At 50.6% G+C, this 18,432-nt stretch overlaps 1 protein-coding gene across 1 annotated transcript; it reads right to left on the reverse strand.

Annotated features, from left to right (window-relative positions):
* Positions 1 to 26: 26 nt before the first annotated feature.
* On the reverse strand, positions 27 to 17,809 carry MED1 (mediator complex subunit 1). Its single transcript, XM_041426614.1, has 17 exons — positions 17,652 to 17,809; positions 15,712 to 15,818; positions 14,926 to 15,004; positions 14,306 to 14,360; positions 12,517 to 12,649; positions 11,775 to 11,803; positions 11,354 to 11,425; positions 11,102 to 11,176; positions 10,650 to 10,723; positions 10,343 to 10,432; positions 9,314 to 9,425; positions 8,959 to 9,083; positions 8,252 to 8,370; positions 7,322 to 7,523; positions 7,060 to 7,155; positions 6,853 to 6,958; positions 27 to 5,806 (listed from the first exon to the last, which is right to left on the reverse strand). Exons 1-17 carry the CDS (start codon positions 17,677 to 17,679, stop codon positions 2,560 to 2,562), a joined length of 4,749 nt encoding a protein of 1,582 aa, XP_041282548.1. The 5' UTR covers positions 17,680 to 17,809; the 3' UTR covers positions 27 to 2,559.
* Positions 17,810 to 18,432: the final 623 nt, after the last annotated feature.

The raw sequence follows: 18,432 nt of genomic DNA on the forward strand, positions 1-18,432 counted from the left end.
GCACACACCGCTTTGTACCAAAGGGGTTTATTTGCGTGTAAATAAACATGTTCTCTGCGATATTTCCAAAAAAGTTGAAATTCCACTTTCCGCCCAAAAAAAAAAAAAAAAAAATCTGCCGCGGGAGGTGGGATATTTACAATTCCAGCGATTTTCCAGCCAGGGATTTATGTACATCATGATAATCGAGGAAAGAACCAGTTGCTTTTAATCTCCGTGTTCACTTCACCACCTGAGATTAAAAGGTTTGGCTTATATTAAATTTTCGCTTTATTTTATCTTTCTGAATACTGAAAGATGTAAAATTATTGAGAATATAAGCAAAAATATTCCAAAAATAAACCATTTCTCAGAGCCCGAGCACTGACACCCCAAAGCCTCTCGTGGTCATGCACCTCAGCTCTCCCAGGACTGACGTCATTGGAAGGGGACAGGGCACCAAAATGGGGTGAAAAGCTTTAAATTTGGGCTGGAGGAGACGTTGTTCCCTCTGTTCCCACCTTCCACAGGGGGAATTTTGGATACTGAGCTTTAGTCTGGGTGAGGGGAGAGGAAACGAGTGCAGCTTGTTCCTTTAAAACAGGTTTTTGTGTCAATTTTGCCGCTTTCCCTTCCAAATTTTAGTGTGCAGCACAGCAGGAAAACACAGCTCTGGCCAAGGACGAGTCCAGGGAGCCATCCTGAGGGATTCCCAGCCTGGATTCCACTTGAAAGTGCCTTTTTTTTTTTGGAAGGCTGCTTGTGCCCCCTCGCACAACTCGCAACGGACCGAAGGGATTTTGTCCAAAAAAATGGATTTGATAAAAGCAGGAGATGGGGGCAGCTCCGGAGGCTGACTGGCAACATTCCCAACAGAGCCACTGGAGCAGGGTGTCCAGCTGAATTCCTCTGGGATTGTGCTCCTCACATCCTCTTTGCAGCACCCCACGATTCCAACACTGTGCCAGGGATCACTTTTTGCTCCAGGTTTGGATTTAGTTCCCATTTTCCTATCATTTCAAGCTCTGCTTGTGGTGTGCAGGACACCAGGAGCAAGGGATAAATACTGGAAAATGTAAGGAGGGAAAGTTCTCCAGAGCTGGGGGAATTTTGGGAGACATTCAGGCTCCCATGCTGGAATTAAACTGGAGGCAGGAGGAAGGGGTGAAAAATCCCTACAATTAACAGGAGAGTTGCCAAGCTACTAAAAAGACTTTCCAAAAAAGCTGGAAACCAAACAGCTTTCCTGGGGTATCCCTGGGGTCTGCCCAGGATGGGAAATTTCAGTGGTTTAAAAGAAAAACTCAAATCCTTGCCATCTTTTCACGCTGCATCCCCAAAAGTGAAGCACAACCTCATTCCCACGGGGAAATCCTGGCCTCCAGCACCGACAGCAAAATCCAGTGGGAGCATGATCCTGCTCAGTACATAATTCCACAGGAGATGTGTTTGCAGAACTCCTGATTTCCCACATTCCTCTTCAGTGAATCAGATGAAACTGCTTTTAAAAATAAAACACTCTCCTGAGTCTCTTTTCCTTTCAGGGACCACAAGATCAGCCCGGAGAGGATGCCTGAGTCATGCTCCTAATTCCAGCCAAAAGGGGAAAATCCATCTTTTAAGGAAATCAACACTTCTGCTGCAACTCTGATCCCAGCTGAGCCATTCTGGGACTGTTTTCCAAGCAGGACATGGGTCCCTTAGCTGGACAATCCTTCCCAGGGCAGTGCTCCTGTGTGTGACCACAATTCTCAGCTTCAGCAGCACGAGGAGATTCCAGGGAAGCTTGTTGGTTCAGGCAGGAGTCCCTTTTCCATTGAGATTTGCTGGAATTTCACCATGCTGGAATGTCACCAGAGCTGCAGAGCCACCCAAACCCACGGGCTCTACCCAAATTCCCACTGGGGGAAAACAAGGAGCACGAGGTGTTGCCACATGGAGGTGAATAAATAGCTGAAATAAATGGGAAGGCAAACCCAAGGCAGCAGCAATCCCTCAGAGCTGTGACCTGGGATAAAATCCTGATTTCCAGGAGGAAATAGTGCCCATCTTGTGCCAGAGGCACCCTGCTAAGCTGGGCATTGAATGAAGGAATGCCGTGGGAATAAAATAAATTAAAAACCTCGTGGTTTTCCTTCTTCCAAAGAATTAAAACCCAGCCCTAACACATTTCCTAAAATAATTACTTTAAAACTTCCTACATTCAAAAGGAGTTTATCCTGAATGGGAAGAGGGCAGAGGGACTGGGGTCTCCCAGACCAGCCTATGTCTGTTTGTCCCATCTGGGAGCTGCTCCCACATTCCCACACTCAGGTTCATCCCCACTAACTCCAGGGGATGATAATACTCATAAATTCAGGAAGAATGGAAGTGCCCACAGGATGAAGGCCACAGGCAGGGACCTGGCACTCACATCCTTCTGCACAGACCTTGGAGGTCTGAAAATCTTAGAAATACCTTGGAAATACTTATTTTTTCCCCTCTCCAAACACACCCCGTGAAGATCCGTGTGGCAGGTTTGAGATGAATCCTTCTTTCCTTCCTTCCCTCCACGGCCTGCAGACAGCTCATCTGGGAGAATTAATTGCCAATTAGAGCAACATCCATGAGATCATCATCTTCCTCCCCGATGAGGAACTCGGGGCTGGCCCGGGACGGCCGCTCAGCCGAGAGGATGGCGTTGCTCGCCATGGACAGGGATTGATCTGCTGAGATGGGAGACTTGGACCAGCTCTCGGGCTTCATGCCGTGGGATTTCTTCTTGTCCCTGTCCTTATCCCGGTCCCTCTCTCTGTCCCGATCTTTGTCTTTCACTTTTTTCTTCTCCTTTTTGTGCTTCTTGTGCTTCTCGGCGCTGTACTCGGGCAGGGGCCGGATGCCATCGTCGGAGCTGGGGCTGTTCTGGTAGGATTTCTCGGCGATGGAAGAGCCCGACTCGCTCTCGCTGTCGATGTTCTGGGGGGTGTAGGCCGGGGATTTGCTGTGGCTGGGGGAGCAGCGCTCGTGTTTGGGGGTGGAGCCGCTGATCAAGGGGGATCCGTAGCTTTTGGAAGAAGCCATCTGAGGCCTCAGCCCATCCCCGCCCCCTTCCCCCGGTTTCTGCAGAGTTACTTTGGCTTTAATGCTGGGGGAACCACCATCGTGTTTGCTGATGATAATTTTGGCCACTCCGGTGCTTCCGACGTTTTTGGAATCCGAGTTCTTCTTGGAAGAGTCAACGGATCCTCCAGAAACAGAGACCTTGGATTTCTCCTTGTCGCTCTTCTCCCGCTTTCCCTGGAACTCCCCTCCAGACATGTTGTGTTTGGAGGACATTGTATGGCTTGAGGAATTGGAACTCGGCCCCATCTGTCCATCCATGGGGTCGTCTCCGCCAGGCCCGCTCGTGACCACCCCGTGCTTCAGCTTGTCTATGACTGCGGTCAGCGATGGCTTCTTGTTTCTGCTCGGGGACTTGCCTTTGGAGCTTCCATGCTGGTTCTGGGATGAAGACATGGAAGACCCGCTGGATGAAAAGGAAGATGAAGATGCCGTGGAGGAATTGGACGAGGGAGGCGGTTTCTGTGACATAGACCCAGAGGATCCCATGCCTGAAGATGATTTCATGCTCGAGCTTGACCCAGTGCCAGACATGTGGGACCCACCAGAACCTGAACTGATGGGCGACTTCGCTTTCGACGACGGGGGAGTACCCGGGACAGGTTTCATGGGAGAAGCGAGTTTCTCAGAACCCCCTGAAGGTCTCGAGTGGGACGGGGAGATGTTTGGTTTGCTCATGGAAGGGTTCATGAGGGATGATGGCTTTCCTTGAGGTTTCATCTTGGTGCTGCCAGAGCCGGTGCTGAGGCCGTGCTTGGTGATGGGGGAGGATCCCGGCTTTCCCACCGACTGGGCCGAGCCCTTGGACTGACCCGAGCCGGAGCCGCCTTGGCTGGAGTAGAGGCTGCTGCTCATCTTTGAGCCAGAAGACCCTTCTGATTTGCTTTTAATTTTGCCTGAGGTTGAAGAGGAGGAAGAAGAGGAGGAGGAGGAAGAATGGCTATGATGGCTTTTGCTGCTGGAGGAGGTGACAGAACCACTACTCGTGTACTGGCCGTGTGAAGATGGTTTGCCAACAGTCACTGTTCCTTTTGGGATCTGAATGGTTATTTTTGGAATAGGAGGAGTAGCTACCCCGGGAGGAGTCTGGGATCTGCCCGAACTCCCCGGAGATTTGGACCCACCTGTGCTTGCTGGTGGCGTGAAGGGCCTGTTGGATGAACTGTGGGATGGAGATTTCCCATCCGTCTCCTGCTTCTTCCGCTTTGGAAGTTTCTCTTTGCTTTTGCCATCGCTGGATGGCGTCCGGCTGCGCTTCCCTGGCTTCCCATCCATCCCAGCACCTGCCATGGCACTTCCAGACCCATTGCCTTCCTTTACCCGTTTCTGAGACTTCTCTTTTCCTAAATCCCCCGTGTTCAGCAAAGGGCTCTGACCTCCACTGTGGTGCTCCATGATGTCAGAGGACCCCAGTGCTTTGCTGGCAGCTGCAATAATACTAAAATCCACCGTATCGGACGGAGTGCTCCCCTTAAATTTATTTTCCCCCCCATCAGCCCCTAAGACTTGCACCCCCAAATTAGTTAGAGCCTGGGGGGCATAGCCCTTGAAATCATCAGTGTCTCCGCTCTGACTGCTCTCATCAAAGTATTCCTCCCCAAAACCACTCTGGCTCTGACTGTTTAGCAAGTCAGGGTTGAAATCTACCCCATCTGGAAAAAAATGGTTGGAGGAGTCGCTGTTGGGGCTCACAGCGGCGTCCGCGATCAGGTCTGCGGGGTCTGTGTAGGGGTTCTCACTACTGTTGGTCTGAAAAACATCGGGGTCAAAGAGGGCACTTTGTGAATGTCCTGAACTAGAAGAGTCTCTGACTGGAGTCCCAATGGGTGGGCAGTCCTCAGTACTGGTGGGCAGCTTGGAAGCCTCCTCGGCTATATCCGAGAGGATGTCGGTGACATCGGCCCCGATGCTGTCCGAGCTGGACAGGCGAACCATCCTCTGGATACTGGGCTGGGTGTGGGGCAGCGCCTGGGGGTAGGTGGTAGGAGGAGTGCTGCACTGGCTGGGTGCTGGAGTAATATGAGGGGTGTCCAGGGTGTCTGCAGTCATGTTGACATCAAAAATGGGGTTCTGGGAGTCAACATCCATGGAAAAGAGCTCCCTCTGGAAATCATCCTCAGTCTGGTGCTTGGGCTTGTCGGCCGGCATGCGGGATTTTTTTTTCTTTTGTTTATTCCCCCCAGGGCCCATTTCCATTCTGGGAGAGCCAGAGGAAGAGTTCTGCCTTTCCAGAGGGCTGCTCCCATAGAGTGTGGAGAAATCCTGAGGGGGATTCTCCTTAAGAAGGTTCATGAGCATGGGGTGGTTCTTGGTGTTGCTGGCTGGTGAGGATACTGGTGGTGGTGTGTGGTGGGGGGGGGTTGGACTTGAGCCAATGGTAGACCCCACATTCCCTGTGATCTGCAACAAACTAGTGAGAATAGGGTTCTGAGACACTTTGCTGAAGTCCTCCCCATGGCCCACCGAGTCATGCCTCTCTTTCATGCTTATGCTCATGTTAAACAAAGTAGTGATGGGCCCCCCAGGAAAAGTGTTGGTTGGGGTGGTGGTCCCACTCATTGGGTTGCTGCCTGTGGTCATGCCATACCCTGGGCTGCTGGCTGGGGGCAGGTTTTTCTTCACCATGTCTTCAACTGTCTCTGCAATGAGGGACAGGGCTGGCGTGTCAGCTTGGATGGTTTCTGCTTTCCTACGGATGGCTCTCATGGTGACAGGGATGGACATGCACCTGCAAGACACAGCACAGGGTCAGGGTGGGGCTGGCTGCCCTCAGCAAAGGTCACTGGGGAGGTTTTACACCTCCAGCAGGTATAAAATGAGCACTCAGGGGCTTGCACAGGAGAGAAGCAGGTCCAGTTTTAAGTCCTGCTGTTCTGCTTGAATTCACACTTATCCCACCAGCCCTACCCAGCCACGAGACACCTGCACTTGCAATCACAGAGGGAGGATTAATCAATTATCTCTAATAACTGATAGCTGACAGATCATCATCTGGTAGTTAAAAAGCACAGAATCATGGAATGCTTTGGTTTGGAAGGGGCATTAAAACCCATCCAGTCCCTCTCTCTGCCACAGCAGGGATGCCTCCCACTGTCCCAGGCTGCTCCAAGCCTTGTCCAGCCTGGCCTTGGACACTTCCAGGGATCCAGGGGCAGCCACAGCTGCTCTGGGAAGCTGTGCCAGGGCCTCCCCACCCTCACAGGGAGTGGTTTCTTCCCAATATCCCACCTAGAGCTACTGTTTCAGTTTAAAGCCATTCCCCCTGCCATGTCTTCATGAAGGAATCTGGGTTGTTACTCCAATTCTGCTGAAAACACCTTTATCTAAGCTTGGTAAACCTACAACCTTATAAAAATCCCAGGATGGCTTGGGCTGGAAGAGCTTAAAGCCCATCCAGTTCCACCTCTCTGCCATGGGCAGGGGCAGCTTTTTGAGCTCAAAAAAATCAGTGATAGCACCACATTTTCCTCAGGGATAATAAGTCTATAACGTGCTGAAAGCAAAACCAGTGGTTCCCCCCCAAAAGGTGACAGGAGTGTTGTGCCCTGGGAATGTCCTGCTCTGTTCTGAATGTGACTGAGGTGATAAAAGCCCTGTGTAACCAACAAACTCAAAAATAAATAGCTACAGTTCAATGAATTTCCAGCATGGCTCTGAGTTCTTCTCTCCTCCAAACAACCACAGAACAGCTCTACAACTGCTGGATAAACAGGAGATGGAGCAGAGCACATCTGTGTGATTGGGAGCACAAGGTGGGACAAAATCCCAGCTTACCTTTGAACAACCTTGGCAATGAAATCATCTGTACAGATGAGGGCATCAGACAACCCTTTGTACAGCTTACAGCTCACGTGGCTGGAGTCCTGCACATCCATCACCACTGCAAGAGAGCAGGGAGAGATCAAAATCCTGCAAACAGAGCGAGGAAACCCTGCCAGCCTTCCCAAAAACGCTGCTCCTGCTGCCCCTCAGGCCACTTACCACACACCAGGGAGTCGTTCACAGGGTGCTGGAAAGATACACTGAAACAGGAGTCAGAGAGAGGGCAAACTTCAAACTGCAGGATCCCAGGAGAATCTGAAAGACAGAGGAACTTTTAACTGAGGGAACAGTGGAGATGAACCAGAGCCTCACACAGATGGGGAAAAAAACCAAGGGAAGCAGCAGCAGCTTCAATTCTCATCAGGAAAACTCCCCAGAGTTCACCATTCCCACTTCATATTCCTCTGGAGGTGGCACCCACCTTCCTTCAGGACTGTCCTCTTGACACAGCTGCCAATGAGGGTGTTGTAGGCCACCTGGTGCCGGATCAAGCTGAGGATGAGGGGCACCCGGCCGGGGTGCTGGAAAGCGATTTTGCTGATCAGAGTTCCCTGCAGGCTCCGTCCGTCCGGGAGAGGAGCGTCTTTGTTCAGGAAGTAACAGTGCTGCTGTCCTGGAAGAGCCTGACAAACAATCCCTGCTTTAGAAAGGGTTAATGGACACCCAGCAGTGCTCAGAGGGCACTGACAACATGTCACCTTTCTGGCTGATAGGGACAAACACTGAGGATGTTTTCCTTCCGCTCTGAACGAGGAAAATATTTTAATTCCTCAGAAGTAGCACTGCCCAACAGCATTCCCTGTTCCCACTAAAACAGTTTCACACTGGATGGCATCCCATGTGGGGAGAGAATCCTCTGGAGTTAACACTCATCTACAAATTTAAGGATTTCTCCCAAAATGCTGCAATTCATTCAGCCACACATCACTGTTCAAAAGGAAGGGACAGATCCTGGGAAGGCTCAGCCTCTCTGCTCTCCTCCCTGCAGCTGCACTCCAGCAGCAAAGCTGCTTTCAATACTTGATTTTCCTAAGCACCATGCTCATCACAGAATCATGGAATGGTTTGGCTTGGGAGGACCTTAAATCCCATCCAGTGCCACAGACTGAGACACTTCCCACTATCCCAGATTGCTCCAAGCCCTGTCCAACCTGGCATTGGACACTGCCAGGGCTGGGGCAGCCACAGCTTCTCTGAGAACCTGTGCCAGGTACATGAATCCTAACGCTTGAAGAAGTTTTGTCTGTGAACAAATACAGAACATATTTTGTTTATCCCACTTGGAATCAGCTGAATCCCCCTGAGGTGCTGCTGTGGAGGGGTCCCAGGCTGGCTGGGAGGGAACACTTACGGCGTAGAAGCGCATGTTGTGGTTCAGGGGCAGGGGATCGGCCTCCTTGGACAGCTCAAACTGGGTGATCAGCTCATACAGGGGCACAAACGTGGGTGGTGTGTCAAACAGTGGGATACCTGAGGGGCAAGACAGAGTGGAATGATGGCACCTGAACCCAGGATGGTGGAAAACCTGTGGTAGTCATATTTTCTGGAAAAATCCCTTCGCCTAAGATTTTGCTACTGGGAAGCTGAGAAGCTTCAGAGAAAAAGGAAAACAGTAATAATCTGATTTGCTTCTCCTGTGTTTTGCTCCTTTGGAATGTGTTTGGAGATTGTTTCATTGGGTTTCTGTGAATTGTTTTGACTTATTGGCAAATCAGGGTCAAGCTGTGTCGAAGCCCTGGAAAGAGTCACGAGTTTTCATTATTATCTTTCTAGCCTTCCATAAGTATCCTTTCTCTATTCTTTAGTATAGTTTAGTATTATTTAATATAATGTACTATCATAAAATAATAAATTAGCCTTCTGAAACATGGGGTCAGATTCATGATTCCTTCCTTCTTTTGGGGACCTGGCAAATACAATAAAAACCTGTCCAGGTTTTACTGACAACAGCACAAAACCCTGAGGAACTCTCCTGGCACAAGTTAAAAATCAGCAGCATTTACTGATAGGAGGAAACAATAAAACCCCAGAGATGTGTCTGACAGGTCTGCAACCCACCTGTGCAGCTCTGCAGTTTCTGGATGAAAGCTCGAGACACTGGAATGGGACGTGGGAACTTCAGGAAGAAACAAGCAGGCAAGTCCACGCTGTTGGCACTGGTGATTGAGGAGAAAGATGGAGTTCTGCAAGAATGGGGGGACAAAAGTTCCTGTGAGCTGCAGGGCTTCTGCTCTCACCTGACACAACATTCATGTTTGCTCAAATACAATTTGTTACACCTTAGAAATGAAGAAATCTTCAGAAGCACCAAACAGCCCTGAAAAAGGCATTTCTTCCTAAAGGCAGCACGTGAGATTCATGTAATGCTGTGACAATCCCCCAGCTGAGTGCTGGCCTCGTGTCCTGCCCTTACCCTTTGCTGTCCACAGGATGGGAGCCCATGATCAGTGGAGCAATTGGAAGTTTGTGCATTGCCATGGTTCCCTCCACTGTCACCGACACGTTCATGCCCAGCGAGCGAGGAACTGCAGGGGGAAGCAGGAGAAGAACCCAACAAGGACATGAGCTGATGGAAAAAAAACTCACCAGTGGTAAGTTTTGTAGATTAAATATGAATTAAATATATGGAAGTGTTCAAGGCCAAGTTGGATGGGGCTTGGAGCAACCTGGGATAGTGGAAGGTGTCCCTGCCCATGGAACTGAATGAGCCTTGGGGTCTCTTCCAAAACAAAATATTCTGTGATTCCATAAAATATTACTCTGGCTTTTCCCAAAGGCACAGAGCTCACTGTTCACCTTCAGGACCAAATGGACAACAGCCAAACTGACAGTTCTACCCAAAGCCCCATTTCCCTCTTGCCAGGTGGACCAATTGCATCATGCTCAAAATATTTTCCAAATGCATTTGCGAGTTCACCGTTTGCTCTTTGTAAAGAAAAACAAATTATGATTTTGGATAATTTCCCTCTCTTTTTTTCCTGACAACTGGAGCTTGGTTTTGGCATTGTAACAAGAGCCAGATGTCCATGCATAAAAACAATTTTCCAGTATGACTGGAGAGGCATGAGGGTGAATGGGGCTCTGAGGAACCTGGAATAGTGGAAGGTGTCCATGCACATGGATGAGCTTTAAGGTCCCTCCAAACCCAAACCATTCTGGGATTCTATGTTATTATTCAGGTAACAAAGAAATCCCATGTTAAAATGAGATTGACTGCAAGGAAAAAGGCTCTGCCTGCAAACCCCAACACCTCACAGGAGCCCAGCTCCAACTCCAGCACAGCCACAAGGTCCAATGGTCATCTGGGGCCAGTGCTTAGGCTGGGCTCATTAAACCTGTGACTGTCCTGCTGGACAGGGTGGCAGCAGAGGCTGGGCTGCAATTCTGCTGCCTTCCCTCCTTCAAGCAGCAGCAGCCCCCAGCAGTTGCACAGCTGACTTACCATTGTTCTCGTGCAAAACCACGGGGGCTCCAGTGCCATCCTCAAATAAATCATAGGGGGACACGTAATATTTGAGGTTCATCAGGAGACCTGGGGGAGAGAAACTCTGATGAGGCATCCTGAGAAATCATCCTGATCATCCCCACCCCACAAAGCCACACAAACACCCAAAGACTTTGTCCCTCTTTTACTTTACTATTTTTCATCAGTTAATGTGGAACTATGACCCATACTTGAGGCGAGGAACAAATAAATTTTTTTAATTTATTAAAATTAATTCCTTTTTCTAAGAGTGAATCACAGGTACCTCCACTCCTGGGGGTGAGATAGCCAACACTGCCATGGAGGATCTTGTCCAGGGGGTTTGCATTGGTGGCTTGCCTGCAAGAGAGGCAATCACAGTCTGAAACAAGCCACAGCCACACCCAGAACCAAAATCCATGTGCTGAGACTGATTTCAACTCAAAATTCACATTTCTGGGACCCAAAGAGGGGTTGATGCAAAACTTGACACTGTACAGGCGAAACAAAAGCTGCTTTACCCTCTACAGCATGGCTGGTTTATCACTGAACCTACAGCAGTGAAACAAGGGCAAAGCTTTCTCAATTTAAACCACATCACTGAATCCACCTGGCCACAAACTTTTATTTTGCCTTTTAGACTCTCTTCCAATCAAATCCTGCAGTTAAAAAGGAATTTCTTAGAGCTCTAAGCATTTATAGATATTTAGAAAACCACACAGACACCACAAAACTTACCAATACATGCCAGCCATCTTTTGGAGATCCAACTCCAAGGACTGCAGAGCCAAGTACATTTTAGTTTTAAGTTTGCTTAGGGAAAAAAAACAAACAATAAAACAATATAAGAAAACTTGAAAGGAACTGTGCAGTGCAAACGTACAAGCTTGGAGGGTTTTATTTTCATTTTATATGTGTTGGTATAAAACATGTATTCTAGATTTGTTATTTAATTTTATATATGTAGATATAAATATATCTTGGACTTACTTGTCCCCTGGCAGCTTATACAGGTTCACAAGTCCCCTCAGATGCTTTGAAAACTCATCAAAATTTTTCTCTCTGAAAGGAAAAAGAGGGAAGTTACCAAGTATTAAAATTAATAATAGATTGGGTTCATTAAAAAAAGTGATATTAATAAAGATGCTGAGCCACTTAAAAAAAAAAATACTTTTGCTACATGAAAATGTTTTCTTTAAATGATCCAGCTTTAGTGTGCTGTGGGCTTTGAAGATACCTTGCACAGCAGCCAGAATCACAAGATCTGAGCCAAAGCCAGAAAATCCCCTGGAGAAGTGAAGCCACTTTGTGGGGAAGGAGCAGTCGTGAAGAATTTTGTGTTTGCAGACATCAAATAGCATCAGATCATTACAGCAAAGAGAAAACACAACGAGCCACCCCTGTCACTCACCTCAGATGTTGCACCAGCTCTGGACAGCTCTGAAAAGGAAGGAACACACAAGGATGTCAGTGTGGAATGCAGCCACTCCAGGCTTTGTGCAGCTCTGCAGCTGGGAAATATCAGGGCAGAGGAATTCCCAAGCATCAGCTTTTCCTGGGAAGCCACACAATGCTCACAACCACTTGCTGTGGTTCTGCTTCTGCTCCTCAAGCCCTGCTGGGACAAGTCCAGGTGATAACATTTCCCCTTAAATTATTAATTTGAAATAAACTTCTCAAACTACGAAGCTTTAGGTTGAAAATCTATGAGCTTACATAGATATTACTGATGGGCTGTTTTGAGGAGAGGCCAATCAACACCAAGCTCAAACTCTCCTCCACATGCAGAAGGGTATTTTCTCCCAGCATTCCACAATTTTTAACTTTCCATTCCCAGATCTGAGCTTTGTAAGAATAATTTCCCTTTCCTTTCCTTGGAAACCCAGCAAAAACTTCCATAAAATTCTCAGAAAATTGAGGTAACTTCCCCAAATGATTTTGCAAGTTGTGAATCCACAGTGTGCATTGATTAGAAAATCCCACAGGAGTAAACTACTCCATGGAGAATTTTACTTCCCACTAGAACGAGCAGCAAGGGTGTAACTCTGGGTCTAAGGGAATGTTAAATAAAACCCATTTCCTCTGCTCAAAATAAAGAGAGATAAACAGGAATCCCAAAAGCACAAGGGTTCCTCTTTCCCAGGAATACACACCACGGGGTTTTCTCCATGGTGAGCCACCTTGACATCACAGAGCAGCCCTGTAGGGTCCAGCTGCACCTCCACATAGAACATGTCTGAGGTGATGTAGCACTCGGTGCCGTTCGCACTCAGGTGGGACCCGAGGCTGCCAGAGGAAACAGAACAAAAATTGCTGTGAGATGCACAGAAAAACCCCATAAAACCCCCACAAAACCCCACAATCCAAGCACACCAAACTCCCCAGACCAAGTACACAAAATCCCACAATCCATTACACAAACCCCACAGTCCAAACAAAAACCCCAATCCAAGCACACAAAACCACCCTGTCCAAGCACACAAAATCCCCAACCCAAGCTCTCAAAACCCCACAATACATCACACAAACCCCACAATCCATCACACAAAACCCCACAATCCCACACAAAACCCCACAATCCATCACACAAACCCCACAAATCCAAGCACACGAAACCTCCCAATCCAAGCTCACAAAATCTCACAAAACCCACCCAAAACCTCCCAATCCAAGCTCACAAAATCCTCAGTCCAAGCACACAAAACCCCACAATCCACCACACAAAACCTCCCAATCCAAGCACACAAAAACCCCCCAATCCAAGTACACAAACATCCCCAATCCAAGCACACAAACCCCCCCAATCCAGGCACACAAATTCCCCAATCCAGGCACACAAAACCCCCCAATCCAAGCTCACAAAACCCCCCAATCCAAGCACACAAAACCCCCCAAATCCAAGCACACAAACATCCCCAACCCAAGCACACAAAACCTCCAATCCAACACAAACCCCACAACACAAAACCCCCAATCCAAGCACACAAAACCCCACAATCCACCACACAAAACCTCCCAATCCACCACACAAAACCTCCCAATCCAAGCACACAAAACCCCCAATCCAAGCACACAAATCTCCCAATCCAAGCACACAAAACCCCCAATCCAAGCACACAAAACCCCACAATCCACCACACAAAACCTCCCAATCCACCACACAAAACCTCCCAATCCAAGCACACAAAACCCCCAATCCAAGCACACAAAACGAAACCTCCCAATCCAAGCTCACAAAATCTCACAAAACCCACCCAAAACCTCCCAATCCAAGCTCACAAAATCCTCAGTCCAAGCACACAAAACCCCACAATCCACCCCACAAAACCGCCCAATCCAAGCACACAAACCCCCCAATCCAAGCACACGAATTCCCCAATCCAAGCACACGAATTCCCCAATCCAAGCACACGAATTCCCCAATCCAAGCACACGAATTCCCCAATCCAAGCACACAAAACCCCCCAAATCCAAGCACACAAACATCCCCAACCCAAGCACACAAAACCTCCAATCCAACACAAACCCCACAACACAAACTCCCTAATCCAAGCACACAAAATCCCGAATCCAAGCACACAAACCCCCAATCCAAGCACACGAATTCCCCAATCCAAGCACACAAAACCCCCCAATCCAAGCACACAAATCCCCCAATCCAAGCACACAAAACCCCCAATCCAACACAAACCCCACAACACAAACTCCCTAATCCAAGCACACAAAATCCCGAATCCAAGCACACAAACCCCCCAGTCCAAGCACACAAATCCCCCAATCCAAGCACACAAAACCCCCAATCCAAGCACACAAATCTCCCAATCCAAGCACACAAAACCCCCAATCCAAGCACACAAAACCCCCCAATCCAAGCACCACAAGGTTTCGTGTGGACAGGGCACCAGGAGAAGTCTCTGCCATGAGCCAGAGGAGGAGACCCACCCGCTCTGCCTGGCGATGGACTCCAAGCGATCGGTCATGGCAGGCAGAGATGACACTGATGGAGGGAACAAAAACCAAACTTCAGGGGAATGATCCAACATTCCCCAAGGAATGAGGCACCAGCAATGAACCAAATCTCAGCTGGTTACTCCCTCCCTTGCCTGCTCACACTGTGCAACTACACGGGACCTGTCCCCAAATGCAGACACGAGGGTCTGCACAGAAAAACCCAAATATTCCCAAACTGCAAGGAGAGAATGGAATTTCTTCTGCAAGTGGAATCCAGGTATGGGCACTCACAGAATCATGGAATGGTTTGGGTTGGGAGGGAGCTTAAAGCCCACCCAGCAGGACACCTCCCACTATCCCAGGTTGCTCCAAGCCCTGTCCAACTTCAGACACTCCCAGGGATGGGGCAGCCACAGTTCCTCTGGACAAAAGAGAGGATTTTCCCAATGAAAGCAGCACAGCCTGACTGTCCTGGCACTGAGCTCAGTGTGTGATGAACCCCTGAGCACCAGGAACACTGTGAAACACAGCAGCAACACCCTGTGTGGTTTTTATGGAGCATTTCCACAGGACTTTCCACCCTGTGGAGAGCACACAGAGAACACACCGACCTTTCAGGGCCTTCTGCAGTGTCTCCAAGCAGCTCACCAGGTGCTGGTGTCCCCCTGAGTTCAGCACCACACGCTTTTCCTTGGGCAGACAGAAGAAAAAAATATCATTTTTTCCTTAGTAGGAGGGAATTATGGCAACTTTTGAGCAGCCAAGCGAGGTTTATTTAAATAATTAAAAGCAGATTAGATTTCATCCCCAAATTACAACATCTTGATTCCTCTAGGTGAACAGTACCTGTTTGCAAGCAGGTTACAAAGACAGGCCTGGAATTGAGTTATTTTCTTTTTAGCAATTTGCCCAGCTGGAAGCACAGAATGTAGCAACTTTTTATAGGTCTAAGCTGAGAGTTTTAGAAGAGGAGACAGAAAAATAAAGAGCTGGGCAAACTTTTAACGCCTGAGCATGGGCAGGAGGCTTTGCTGAGATCACCCCTGCCTCCTGCTCCTCCTTCCCCCACCCACACCAATATTTCAAATCCATTTTTGACTAAGCCAGGGCTGAGTGTCACTGAGCAAAAACAATATCCACAAAACAATATCCTGGGAGGGCAAGTAGCAGAAAATACAGGTTTGACCCTTTCCCTGACACTGAGCACTAATCTGTGATTAGGGGAGGGAAAGGCACGTCAGGCAGAGAGGGTTTGGATATCCCTCCCTCCCCTGCACCCCTCAGGAGAGTGAAACCAAACCAAACCAAAAACACCTGGAAGAGATCTGAGAAGCCACCACAAAGCCATGAGCAGGGCAGCTGCAGGCAGGTCCTGCTCAGAGCCCAGCAATGCTCACCATGACCTGCCGGACCAGCTTCATGGTTTCTGTCCAGGGCCGGTTCTGGCTGTACTTGGCGTGGAGCCTCTCCAGGAGGGAGCTCATCTTGTTCAGCTTCTCTGCCTCTGGGAGACAGGAACGGTCAGCAAACACAATCAGCCAATATTGGAAGCTTTACAAATCAATTCAGGAATACAAAACTTTGCATCTTTAAGTTGAAGATGATTTCAAAGGATTTTCTTAGTGCTGGTTTAACCCCAGACGTCGAGGTGAGGTAAATGTCATGGAATATCCCAGGATTTTCCCATGAAAATCCCATGGAATGCCTGTCTGGAAAATGCCCAGCTCCTGTTCTGCACCATCCCTGAGTGATGTGGCCTCAACAGGTTCAGTTCTGCCAGGACAGGATCCCCAGGGTTAGACCTGGGGCAGGAAACTGAGGGTGTGGGACACACAGGGTTAAAGCAGTGAGGAGGGTTTTGTGTCCTGGATTCCCCCTCTGGCCTCTCTCCCAATTTCTTGAAAGGTCCTCACACCTTCCATCATGAAAAACCTCAGCCAAGTCATTCCAATTGCCAGTTGTCACAAATTCTGTGTTCAAATACCTTCCTGCCTCACAGCAGGACCTGGGGGAGCAGCTGGAGCTGTGCCAGGGGGGTTTAGGTTGGATTTTGGGAAAAGTTCTTATCCCAGAGGGTGCTCAGGCACTGAACAGACCCCCCAGGGCATGGTCACAGCCCCAAGGCTGACACAGCTCCAGGAGTGTTGGGACAAGGCTTTCAGCACAGGGTGGGATTTTTGGGGTGCCCGTGCAGGGCTGGGAGCTGGACTTTGATGGTCCTGGGGGTCCCTTGCAGCTCAGCACATTCCAGGACCCCACACTCAGCTCAAAGCTGAGGGCAGCCATGCCATGTGCTGGGAGTGGCTGAGTGACTGGATGGTGACAGAGACAACATGGCTTTCAGGAGCACTCAAATCCTGTATTTTATTGCCAAGAGACAGAGCTTTCTATACTTTCCTGTAAAAAAAAAAATCCCAGTGGACATCATTCCAGAATAAACCCTGTCCCCAGCCCCAGAGGGTCCAAGGCAAACATGACATTTTGGTGTCACCTCACAGGATCCACCTGCCAAACTTCCAAGGTTTGGGTGCTCTCCTAGCCCACAGAGCTCACACTGAGTCCTCCAAATCCAAGTCTAAGGAACAAATGAATGTGTGCTGGGTGTTTTGGAGTCTCCTGCTCTGGAGACATTCCACACTCACCTGTATCCCCTGCTCCCTGGCTGGACTGGCTGATCTCCAGAGGTCCCTTGCAACCCCAGTTATTCTGGGGTTTTGTTTTCAGGCACTCTAAACCTCTCAGCTGCACCAACACAAGATGCTGGAGGTGGGAAGGGACCCCTGGAGCTCACCTGGTGCAAGCCCCCACCCCAACCAACAGTGAGTTGTCCAAAATCCCAGGAGAGAGATGGAAGGGACCTCAGCAGATCACCCTGACCAGGCAGGGTCACCTGGAATGTGCCCAGGTGGGTGTGGAATTCCACCAGAGAGGGAGACCCCACACCCTCCCTGGGCAGCTCCTCCAGGGCTCTGACACCCTCTTCTTCATATCGAGCTGGAACTTGCTGTGTTTCGGTTTCTGGCCACTGCTCCTCGTCCTGTCGCTGACTGAGCAGAGCCTGGCACCATGCTCTGACACTCCCTGGAGATTTCTGTACGGATTTATGGGATCCCCTCTCAACCTTCTCTTCTCCAGAGTAATCAGGCCCGGCTCCGGGCTCCCTCCTCATCACAGACATGCCTCAGACCTCAAATCGCCTTTGAGACCCTCGCCCGCTTCACTTTCCGGGGCGGCACCTCATCCCCAGCCCGGGGCTGCCCACACCCGGATCCACTGGGCCCCCCTCGTTCCCTCACGGAGCCGGCGGGAACCCCCGCCTCCCTCGCGCCGCACTCACCCTCGGCGCTGCCCGGCGCTGCCTTCATATTGCAGGTCCGGGGCCGGGATCGAGAGAGGGAGAGGGGCTGGAGAGGGATCGGGAGCGGGCGGGGAGCGGGGGCGGCGGCCGGGCCGCCCTCGCCCTCACACGGCGGCGACCGCCGCCATCGCTGCGCCCGCGGCCGCGCTCTCGCGAGACTTCGCCGCGCCCGCAGGGGCGGGCGTGGCTCGGGAGCCAGCACGCCCCGCCCCCTCAGCCTGCTGGAAGCGCGGCGGCGCCCGCTGTGGAGCTCTAACGGAGCATTAACCGCCCGTTAGCCGGCCGTGCGCCGGGGTGGGCTCGACAGCGACCCGCCGGCGGCTTTAGAACGCAGCGCGGCGGAGCGGGAGAGCGGCGGGAGGCCGAGCCGGCGGGGCGGCGGCGCCGCCATGGAGCTTTGTTGCGGGCCGGGCGCTAGGGGGCGCTGTCCCCGCCCCGCGCCCCGATAAAGTTGGCCGGGAAGCCGCCGCCGGCCGCGCGATTTCGCGGCTCTCGCGAGAGGACGAGCGCGCGCCCCCGCCCATCTCCGAGAGGACTCGCGGACGAGGAGGACTCGCGCCGGAGCGGAGGGAGGGGTGGCGGCAGCGGCGTTATCGCGAGAGTTGCAGGCCGGTCTCGCGAGAGTTGGCGGTGCCCCCGGACGGCGCCGCTCCGGTTCGGGCAGAGCGCGGGGGCCGGGCCGGGGGCGGCGGCTCCGGGGCCTTTCGGCCGGGGATCCGCGCCCAGGCCCCGCCACCGCCGCTGAGGCCGCGGGCAGCGC

Source organism: Onychostruthus taczanowskii, unplaced genomic scaffold, assembly GCF_017590055.1.
Source record: "Onychostruthus taczanowskii isolate IOZ18803 unplaced genomic scaffold, ASM1759005v1 scaffold91, whole genome shotgun sequence".
In the NCBI taxonomy this organism is placed as follows: Eukaryota; Metazoa; Chordata; class Aves; order Passeriformes; family Passeridae; genus Onychostruthus; species Onychostruthus taczanowskii.